The sequence below is a fragment of the Panulirus ornatus genome, chromosome 24 (assembly GCF_036320965.1).
Source record: "Panulirus ornatus isolate Po-2019 chromosome 24, ASM3632096v1, whole genome shotgun sequence".
Taxonomy (NCBI): domain Eukaryota; kingdom Metazoa; phylum Arthropoda; class Malacostraca; order Decapoda; family Palinuridae; genus Panulirus; species Panulirus ornatus.
In genome coordinates this window covers 6942640-6954720 of record NC_092247.1, presented here as the reverse complement: position 1 = coordinate 6954720, position 12081 = coordinate 6942640, and the positions used below count along the sequence as shown (strand labels likewise).

Sequence of the window (12081 nt, the reverse complement as noted above, 5' to 3'; positions counted from 1 at the left end):
TTGAAAATGGTAATCATGCATAGCGTTGACTAGGAATGAACTACATTAGATTATAGTTAATCTTTTATCTCCAGTATTAAATGTTTATGTCCCAATTTTCAGTTGCAATTGACCTCATAGTTCAACACATTCGAGACCTGCTTCGCCCTGGGCAAACTGCCGAGGAAGATCAACGTCAACAAACTAAGCGAACACGACACAACTCTGATAATTTCTTCAAACGGCCACATTAAGGTTTTTTAAAAGTTAAAGTGATTTTATTGATAATGGATAATGGTAGGTCCTGTGGCTGATTTGTCAACCCCCTTTTTTTTTCATAACCATGTAACATGTTCAGTAGGAAGAAAGTGAGACTTCCAAGCTTGGGAGCTTGGTATGATCATGACTTTGAACAAAGATTGCCATTTGCATTATGTTTTGATATGTAAGTTTCAGCCAAATAGATACAGTCATATCAAGAGATTCTCCTTTAACTTAAGTTTTTCCAAAGGATGGTGTTCAGTTGATTAACAAGTGTACTGTGCTTTATTAACGTGCTTATAGTAGATATGTAGTAATGCATTTATATGAAAATTTTTCATATAAGATAATAGCAATTGGCCTCAGTATCCGTGGAGTCTTATGTTGATCTTGACTTCTTTGCCTTTTCAGTTTTGATTTTTCAGTAAAGTATTCATTGCTGCTGAATATCAGGTAAAATTCTTTTTAATTTCTTGTAGGATTGTGCTGTACATGATTTGGCCTTGACAGACTTATGAGCTAAGGAAATGCAAGAAAGTTTCTTGTAGTGATGCCCTATCCTCATACTTCATCTTTGAAATTATAAGAACTGCTTTTATTGTGGAAATATCGAGGCTTATTTTAATGACAGGAGATTATGAGACAGTGCTTTCATACAAATTTGTTGTCTTTTGTAAGTTCCTACTGGTCATCATTCTGAATTATATATTTAGTTTGTAATTTACTGCAGGTCTTTGTTTCTGTCTTGTTATGAAATGATAGATGCATTTGTTGGATTAATGTTCAGTCAAGGCAGCTGGACAGAGTCATTTGGAAACTAGATTATCAAAACAAAATGGGCATGAGCTTCTGAGATAACATTCCTCCAGAATCATCCACTGAGGCATCAAGTTGGGCAACATTGTTCAGTTAATGGCTAGTCCAAAGAAAAGGTATCAGTGATTCATTAAGGCTACATAGCAAGCATGTATACTTTTAGATACCCCTACAATCTTGATTTCACTCAGGTAGTCCATTTTTCTCCCACATTAAGTTTGATTTGGCATAATTCAGAACCTGTTCTCCGTTTTCCATTTAGTCAGAATTTTTGAAAAGTTTTGTGTGATTTGGCATAATTCAGAATCTGTTCTCCATTTTCCAATTAGTCAGAATTTTTGAAAAGTTTAGTGTCTTCCTCATTTTGGGTCTGCACATCAGATTTCCTTCCAAAACCACATCATTCTTCATCTACAAGGGGTCCTTTTAATCCTTTTGGGATGGTAAGTCACCATCCTACTCTAAACCTTTACAGCTGTGCATAGAAGATCTTCTCTTCTGTAATTCTTGCAGTCACTTTTGCATTCTTTACCTGTAAGCAGTAAAATAGTTACTCCTTATATCCATTTGTCAAGCTCATGACCACTTTTCCCTGTTTCCATACACACTCAAATCCATTCAATAGTAGTAGAACCCTGTACTCTGTCTCACCATGTTTCTTACCAATATCTAAACTATGAGGCACTTTTTAAGAGCATAATTGTTCCTTTCCACACCTTTGCATTTAATGTCTTTCTCCTCTCTCTCTCTTTTTTGTATTTATCAAGCAAGACATCGGGTAAACTCTTCACGCTAATAATCCTGGTATTATAACTCAATCTTGTTGAAGCTACTTTTAGGTAGGTAGGTACCCTCTCCTTTTTCCCTTGCCTTGAATTCTTTTGTGCCAATAGCTACATCTTTTTGTCATCCTTTCTTGCCAGTTCTTTGAAGTACTCAGTCCACCTTTTACAAACTTCATCCTAGACTTGTGTCATACACTCCCTTTTCTTCCGCATACCTCTCTTCTACATCAGTTTAGTTCATTCCACTGTAACTTATTATTTTCTTTGTATATTCTAATTGATTTTTTCTTGAAACCCTCATTTGCTTCCCTTTTATTCGTATACACTATATTCTTTATTTCCTTATTCAAGACTTCAGGTTTAAAACTTCACCTTTCATTCATTACTGTTTTCAGGTTGATCCTGCTTCACCTTTCAGACTGTCATTCTCCTCATTCAGATTTCTTAGATATTCATTCCATTATGCCATAACTTTCTTGTACAACCTATTCTCAACTTCTTGCACACCCCCTTGACATCATCTGTATGTCACTTCAGTTTCACATTGTTCTGTATAGTATTCTTTCAACTTTTTACTTTACTTCACTTGAAAATGAATATTGACAGTTTCATTCCAAAACAGTCTTGTATTTGGTTGGATCTACAACCAAAATACAAGACTGTTTTGATGTTAGGTGGCTCATGCCTTTTAGATGTGGGACTGTGGGGGATGGCAAGGATAGACTCATTTCATTCCTGATAGCTTCTTTGGTCTGATGTGCTCCAAAAAAAATTTTCCTTTTCCAATGGATCTAAGGTGTCTTCATGATTTCATTTGAATATGTTGGTGAATAGGTAATAGTCATCACTGAAGTTGGCTTCTCACTAGGTGAGGGTGATGTGCTTTCAGAGGTGCTGAAATCCAGTAGTTCTTGAATTTGCAAGTGACAAGGAACCACTAACCCTTGACTACATTTTATTTGCTACTACCTGGACTCATAGGCCATATGTCCTGGAGAATGATGCTGTGGTTACCAAGTAAACAGTGTAAACAAAACAAATCCCTATTTGGGTACATATGAGCTGTTTAGATGTTAACCCTTGCATATGAGAAGCAGGGCAGCTCATATTCAACCCATTCACTGCAGATAGAATATCGATGCCCTGGTAAGTTTTTTATGTTCGTTTCTGCTATGGCATATATGTCAACAATTCTTTAATTGGTTGCCTTTGCATTAAGGCAAAATATATGGCTATTAATGTTTTTAGTGGTATCCACGTATTGTTACCAGGTGATGTAGTGTTATGTGGAGATGTCATGGAAGCTTGTCTAAGATCTGTACCCTAACATATACAGATCTATGAAACTGTGACACTCTTAAGATACTGGATATTGGTGATGAAAATCCATAGTAATCATATTTATTTGTAATAAAAACAAATCCAAAGATACCACACATCTCACTTCATAAGCCTTACATTACGCCTGGAATACTTAGTACACTTTTCAGTGTAAGTTAAAGGGCATGTAGCACATGTAAACAGTGTCTCACAAGGTTGAGTTATACATTATTAAATGATTATGTCCCATTTGGTTTAAAAGCAAATTTATAGAGATAGTTTTTTTTTAGATATATGTGAATACTCCACACACAGAGTGGGCAGTGGATATTGAGGCTTTTGTAGTGAAGAGACTAATGGTCCATGGCATAAGAGGGTTGATAAGTTGAGATACTTGTTCACTGGGAAAGTGATTTGTTTAGGTAAATGAGGGAATCTGCTCATTCAAAGGAATTGATGCATTTTGCTTCCCAGATCACTTGTTCCCAGATCACTTGCTGATGTTGGTCCACTTCAGGTTTTGTAGTTTGTTAGACCAGTGAGATATCTTTTCAGTGTGTATTTCGTGAATGTTAATGGGGAGGGGGATATAAGAAGATTTGTGTTATTCTAAAAGACACCTAATTTCATTGTTGTGCAGACCTCTGAATGCTAGGAGAGATCCAGGGCATGTCAGCTGGGCCCCTAAGGACAAAGTGATAAAAGGCTTGAGATGTTGTTCATGCTTAGAACTTCAGGGATACCAAACAAATTACAGTCCTAAATTCCACTGTGTGGAGTTGGTTTGTGGCCCATATGTTTTCATATTTGGTTCCAGGTGTATTGTCGTCATGGTACTAGGGTAACATATCTCTGATTAGTCCGTTCTGTGACTAATGGATTGCATTAAATGGGATTGTTGGTACCTGCCAGCCATATTTTCAAGTTAGGATCAAGAATGTTTCAGCTATTTGTGGCAAAGTCAACAGTTAATAGATATAGATATCCTTGGAGATCCATAATGTCAGTTTCTTTAAACTTTTATTTCTATCTTGGCACATGGGAATCTTAGGTTATCAAAGATGTTAGTAAGATGGTTTACTAGTGTCTTTACATTGAAGGAACATGACAGATGGTACATCATAGAATAGATAGTAGAGAAAGTTTGGCAAGGGTGAGTTTTCAGAATTGTACAAACTTACAGTACCTTCACATCCTCAGAAATGACAGCATTTCAAATGACTGTGTTCAGCTTCTCACAAAAGAACAGCACCACTTTCTCATCACATCACTGATGTGTAGAAGATGAAGTTCATAGTCCTTATTACACATTGTCTCAGGAACAATTTACCTGGCCTTTGCAATTAAAGCAACACCAGTCTTAAGTGACATGACTGTGACAATGGCTTCAATAATGATATTAGAGAGTGAAGTGACATGTTAGAAACATATAGATGGAAGATTATCCTAGAGGTAAGGGACCATGATGTACAATAATGGCTGATGGAAATGGGTTACAGTTTTCTTATAGATGAGTTTGCTTTGGATGATTTCTGAACATGATAGCCTTGTCTGTAGCTATGAGAATAGAGTAAGTTTATAGATTTCAGTTGTATATTAACTCTTGTATAGTAACCACTGCCATGTTTCAAACAGTATGAGTTACAATGCCTCTCATCCACTTGTATCTAACTTCCAGTTACTTGATGGGTCTTAGATACTGTTCTGTATTGTTCATTACTGTTTGTATGTCCTTTTGTGCGCTTTTATCTAAATAGATCACAAATATATCATTGAGCAGCACAACTGATACTTTAGCAATTGCATGAGAGCAATCTTCAGGTGTCTGGGATTGAAGAGCAAGGCAGTAAAGACAGGAGCTGGCAGGTAGACTCAGGGTACTGCTGTGTAGAGTGCCACATGACACCTACTGTCTCACTGGAGGCTGAAGGAGGTACATTTATGTTTTTGTACATGCACATACAAAAGTGTGCCAGCTTGGCTGTCTGATTTTGGACATCTCTGATATGGGAGGAGACTTTTTCAGTTTGGTTTAGATGAAGTGCGAAGGAGAATAAAGGTACTGTAACTATTTATATATAATGTTGCCTATATTTGTTACTGGCTGGATTTATTAGGAGTAGCCTGCACTGGTTTATTTTGGAAGAGTAACACTTTAGGAAGAAATTATCTAGTTTGGGAAATGTAATTTCCAAATGATTTTCCTGGCTACTTAAACTGACAATCAATGTTGATAGATGTTTCACCCATTAAATTGTGTTGAAGTGCAGAAATAAGACCCTTATGTGCTAAATTTCTCTTTGTGATGATGATAAGCTATGTATGTGCTCACTGGAAGAGCATTTGGCATGTCAGTTAAGCACACTGGAAATATTTATGTTATATATGAGTACAGTATACCTATTTTTATATGAAAACATTACATGAGCAGTGAACCCATAAATGTTAAATGACTTTAAAAACTATTTTCATCTCATGGTTTGTCAACCTTTGTTTCAACTGGTATTTACAGTACTACTATTTTAGGAAAAAAAAAAAAAGAAACAGGATGTTATGAATATTCCTTTGTTGTATTACTTTTGGACAAAAATTATCTTTATGTGGCTTTCCTAAGTTCCCTGACTTTTCATACAATTTTCATTTGCGGTGAGAAAGAAGGCACCTGATATTGTATTAGCAGTGCTATTTGCTGTGGAGAATTCCTATGTAGTCCCAATTAACTAGGGCCTTGTTTATGATTCTCTATAAGATGAATGTTAAAGAAGAAAAATTGGTTAGCATCCATGCAAAGTATAGAGTATTTGATAGAACCTCATCATTTTGCACTGATAAACAAAAGCAGTTGAAATGTTGAGTAGTGTGAATTATTAACCAAATGCTATATGGATTATTGAATATAGAATCGCATGAATTCCACCTTATTTAGTTTCAAGTACAGTACTAGATACATTACATTTCTTTCTTAGTCATATTGATTTTATGCTTTAGATGATTTGTTTCACAGTTTATGAAGTAATACATTCGATGCCCTCAAAATGCTAATTTTTTTGATATTTGGAATTTATAGACTGCAAATTGATGAGGTTTTACTATATCAAATGTAAATTTCATATATTAAATAGAGTTTTATACCTTTTACTTTTATTTTGTTTTGCTTATAGGATTACAGTTCCTTAGGCAGAGGAGATTTTATTATGGATTTTTATATATTCAGATTTGAGAAGAATATAACAGGGTATGATTGACATTTAATGGAAAGGGTAAGGGGAAATTTTGTATGAATAGGGACATGTCTGAAAGAACTAGTTAACATAGTTGACTGAACATTACATGAGATGAAATTGTACTAAAGAGAAACTTGGAAAAGTGTGTGCTCATGATATATCTTGACTTTTATAACTATATAAATCCCTGAATAACAATATACTGTCATGCAGATTTTGATAAAACCTCAACCTTGCTACAAATCAAAATAGTAAGTAGTACAACAGTGAATACAGCTCACGTTAGGGAACCTAGGACATTGATAAATAAATGTGAATGGTCAGAGCTTTTTTATATATTTGTGTACTCTACAGGCTATGTGTTGCAGTCATCCTCATACTTGAAAATGGGAATATAGTCATCATGCTGTTTGTCTATTTATTCTTATTCATGTGACAATATTTTTTGAACTTCTTCCTTGTGACTGCTAGTCATACAGATAAATTTTTCTGTAGGGAATCCTCTGAATGAAGATGTATATGGCAAACTTTATGGTCACTAGCCTTTATTAGATCATGTTGGATGTAGGCTATACTTAGGGATATTACTCATTTTATTATCAGTTCATGTTGATAAATAGAATCAGTCTCCTCTAACTTAACCATTTGAACAGTCATAAGTACCAAGTTTCAGATTTCAGTCATCAGGTCAGTCAGTCACATTAGATTTTGATTAGATGTGGTAACATTACACCTTTCATCCAGTGTTAAACTTCAGAGTTAAAGATAAACGTTATGCATACTGGCATTTATATGCTTATCTCAAAGTAGTTTCTGATCTCATGTTATAATCATTTTGGTATTTGTTCAGATACGAATAAAATCACAGGTGAAATAGCAAGGCAGAAGCATTCATCTAACTTTATCACAGAGACATTAGAATGTGCTGTGTATCAGTGGTTCTTGAAAACATTATAGGCTTTTCACAAATATATATGTATGATTGTCATGAAGGATTAGAACCTCTTTTCTCATACTAAACAGCAAGATGTTTGTGACAGTGGATGTGAATGGGAGGGTATTGTATCTGTTTTCATTGTGTTACTTTAAGTACAAAGACAAAATTCTTCAAATGTACTTATAGGGACATGGAAAACATTTTTGAGGTAGGTTATGAGGCAGTAATAAGACGTGGGATCTAAGTAGGTCACATTTGTAGTTGGAGAAATATGAAGGATTAGAGACAAAGGATGAAAGTATAATAGCATGGTGTAATGTAAATGTGCAAAGAGCCAGTGAGGAAAAGGGTAAAGCATATGAATTATTTATGGAGGCCAATTAGAAATATGGAAACACAGATATTTGCATTTCTTATACATAACTTCTTGCCCATTTACTTGAATGGATCGAATGCATCCACCTTTTCATTTAATTTGTAATAAAGTAAACAAAGGCCGCCATATTTTTGTAGGAACTTCATTACTTTACACTTTATTCGAAAAGATGATTTGTCAAGTAAGGTTCAACTGTCTCCATTTGCACACCATTCACAGATTCAACTTATCATCATTGTTAGTCATTAGCAATCATTCTGCTGGCATCCTCTCTCTGTATCTTCCCATCTTTCTTCTGGTCTTGCTCTATCCTCCATACATTCACCCATATTACATTGGTCTTCCTCACTACCCTGCCGTTTGTGCCTATAGTTATACCATGTTTCAAGTCTTTTTTCCATGTACTTATAGTTTCTTCACAACACCATTTTTTCACCTTCATTCTCTTTCTAAGTCTGAAGATATTCAGAAACTATTCATCTCTGTAGTTTTAAGTATTTACCAGTCTGGGTTTAGGAAAACTATTTCATATTCATGCATTAGCTTTGGGACAAGGCTTTCATACAAGTTTCTTCCACATACCAAACTTATACTCTTCCTATTTCATTTGAGCACTCCATGCATTATGAATTCTACTCTGCATGACAATTATTAACCTCAGCATTTCCACAACCATCCTTGCTGATCATCATCACCTAGTCTTTAAACATCAACAAGTTCCTTCCATTCAAACTATTGTTACACAGCAAATGCCCTTCCCTTAGAAAAAGAAATACTTTACCTTCTAACATTGTATCACAAATATTGCCATTTATGGCAAGAGGATATCTGTAATTTATGTGTTCACATGTATGTCCTTTACCCTGATGGCAGTTGTACAGTCTTGCCATCATCTAGTCATTAGACACATCATATTTTTCATGCTGACATTGTAACACAACTGACAATTCCATTCATCTGCAGTTTCACTTCTGCTCTTAACATTTCTCTCTCCAGCTCCAGCATTTTCATTTTTCAGGCTTTTAAAGAGATGTTTTTGCCTCTTTTCTAAGGTCTTTCCCTTTCCAATATTTATTTTGCCTTCTAATAATCTCTCTTTCCAGCATATCAGTGCTTCTGTTCATTGTATTCTGTTGCTAAATTGCTTTTTAAAGTACTGTCTCTGCCTCATACAAACTGATGACAATAGATTAGGAGAATATGTGAAAGGAGAAAGCTGAGAGTAAATGTGAACTAACGTAAAGTTATGAGGTGCAGCAGGAGAATGAAGCAAAATGGTGTGAGTGTAGGTTTTTTGAGGAGGACCAGGAGGAAGTAGAGTGCTCTATGCTCCTGGAAGTGGACATAGTATTGGGTAGAACCATAGGGGCTGAAGGCACTCATAGGGTGGAAAAGGGGGCTGAAGTCTTAGGGTGCATTAAGGAGATGTGGATGGAGAGGTCAGTGTCTGTAGAGAGATTGTCAAGAATTATGCATGAAACCATTTAAGGGTTGCAAGGATTTTCATCTCATCATAAAGTTCTTAAGGATTTTTAACTGATTTATGAGGATTTTCAGCTGATCATCTTTAATCAGAAAGGCATCAGAGAAACACCTTCATTTATGAGGATTTTTAGCTGATCATCTTTAATCAGAAAGGCATCAGAGAAACACCTCCAAGGAACCTTGATTTTTTTTTATCCACTTTAGAGACTTCAGTCATGGACAAAAGTCTGCATTAAGGCAGGGACTTAAAGTATGATATAGAGGATTATGAAAGAAAAATAAGAGACAAAGGAAAGCATTTATCAATTTTGGAGGAAGTGAAAAACCTGTCTTTTAAAATGTGCCATATCATAGTTAATAGGAAAGACTTAAGAGGGTAGAGGGTTCCAAGCTTTGAGGAGTAGGGAAAGAAACACTTATTAGGGTGACCCACCCTTGAGTTGACAAGGGCCACACAGTAATCATGTGGCACAGCAGCTTGCTGAGTATTGCGTTGTCTTGCTAGTGGTGTTAGCACACAGGGAGCCAGCTGTTAGAAGCAAAAACCAACACTGGCAAAGGGCAAGTGGGTCAAGTTTTGAAGTTGGCGAAGGGGAGTTTTTGAGTTGGATTGTTTTTGACTCAACTCTGTCAAGTAAGGATGCAGAGCCAGAACTGCTCCAGATGTGAGAGCAGTACTCCCTACAAGAATGGATCCATCCTTTGTATTAATGGAGTAGCTGTTCTGAAGAAAAGAAATTTAAACATCTAAACAAAACTCGCAATGTCTTAGGGGCAGACTTAGCTATTTCTGATGTGGGGTTTCCAAGAAAGAGTGCATGTTACAGTATATTTGGTTGGAAGTCTTAAAGAAATTTTGATAGAAAGTCTCAAAAGCAATCAGTTAGGAGTCTTTCGGAACTCCTTATAGTAAATAAGTCCTAGAATACTCATGGTCAGGAATCTTTCCAGATGGTTGAGAACAAAGCCTCAGTAAAATTTAAGTGCTTGGAGGTGTCATACAGTTTAGAGAATAGGGTATGAGGAGCCTTAGATGCTGATGAAGTGTGTAAGGAATCCTCATAGTGAGAGAGATCTCTGAGGAGTTTCAGTGGCAGAAGCAGTCTTTGATGTTTTGATAATTAGAGAAGTCCCTGTAATGTCTTTAAGCTTGTTTTTGAGAGTTGCTTTATTAGGAAACCTTCAAGATTTTTTTGATGGGAGGGAAGTCCGTGAGGGGTGTTAGTAAATTAGAAAATCACAGGGAATTTATGATATAACGAGTTTATTTACAAGCTTAATTATTGACATTCATTATTGGAATTTTGGAACTTAATTTATAAAGTTACTATATATGGATTTTATACCTAATTTAGAATTTGAATGATAGTTTTAATCAAAGGGGCTGAGCAAAAATGAAAATGCTTTTAGTGTGACAAGCTCAAGAGTTGACCACTGTGTGCATCATTATTGTGGGATATTGGTAACTCTTCCAAAATGATGTAGGGATGTGTATGATTGATTAAACGTACTTTTAAGATATATCATCCAAAAGAAGCTGTCGATAGTGTGGGAAGTTGTTGTTTTTCTATTTCATCACATTATTTTATGTTTATCTAATTGGTGATATTAGAGCAGACCTCAGCCCTCTGTGATCTATTTGTTAGTTTATTCTTGATAATAGTTGATAATCACTCAATCTATTTATGAGGTAGATGCTGACAGTATATGATACAAGAATCCTGACAAATGGAACAATTTTGCATGGTTGTAATCAGATTTTGTATGTTACCATAAAGTAAAATTACAGTTTGCCGTAAAGGATGGTCTTCATGATTTTGAATTTGGAGCATGAATTTATTACAGTTTCCACTTGGTCATTTTAGATTTATAGGCAAGGATGCATGCATTTATGATTTTATTGTAGTGATCATACTTTCAGTGATTTCTTCTCTTTTAGAGATATATTACATCAATGCTCTTGAAGTAGATTATAAAACTGTATAGTTGGCATAGAGAATGCTGATTATCTATCCCAGTCTAAATGTCTAAAAATCATTTTATATTTTTCATATGAATTTAGGAAAGTGCTGGAGCCTTTAAGTGTGATAATAGAACTTGTCAGTGACAAACTGAAATAGCATGCAACATTTGACAGCATTTCAATCCTTCTTTATATATTTTTTACAGCTGCCACTCGCTTTTCGGTTTTATGCATGGATGTACATGTATGATTGTTCATTGATAATGATTTGCTTTGATTCATTTATTATTTAAGTTTATTATCAAAAATCTTCAGAAGTAGACAGTAGAACCATATAATCAGTGTAGGGTATATTGAGTAGGCATCCCAACCCTCATGACCAAGGGTCATTTGTGCTTCTTGTGAATACTGCAGAATGCTGGAGCATTGATGTGTGATGAAAAATCTCTTGTGGTAAAGCATAATAATCTGCAACACCTGATAGCACTTTAGTCCAGCTTTATTCATATATGTATATATACAGGTGTCTGTTTTCCTGGCACTACCTCGCTAACGCAGGGGGGTGGTGATGCTGTTTTCTGTGGGACGGGGTGGCGCCGAGAATGGATGAAGGCAAGCAAGTATGAATATGTACATGTGTATATGTGTATGTGTATGTATATGTACATGAATATATGTGTATGTATATATGGATGTATATGAGTGGATGGGTCTTTCTTCGTCTGTTTCCTGGCGCTACTTTGCTGACATGGGAAACAGCGATCAAGTATGATAATAATGATAATGATAGTTAAATATGTACAGGTATAATATGTGACATCATGTTTCTAAGTCATACAATTAAAGAAGTAAGTTTTAAGCATTTAAAATGTTGATTCTGTTTTTCACCCCATTTATACTGATTGTTATTCATCATTTGTGGCAACAGCAAAGAT

The 12081-nt window shown here is 35.4% G+C and overlaps 1 protein-coding gene across 1 annotated transcript in view; it reads left to right on the top strand.

Annotated features, from left to right (window-relative positions):
* The window catches only part of Uck (Uridine-cytidine kinase), a 42915-nt gene extending 37164 nt beyond the window's left edge, over window positions 1-5751 (top strand). The window contains exon 7 of the mRNA XM_071677087.1: window positions 103-5751. Coding sequence (XP_071533188.1) covers window positions 103-233 — 131 coding nt within the window. The 3' untranslated portion in view covers window positions 234-5751. The remainder of the gene's footprint in view (window positions 1-102) is intronic.
* Window positions 5752-12081: the final 6330 nt, after the last annotated feature.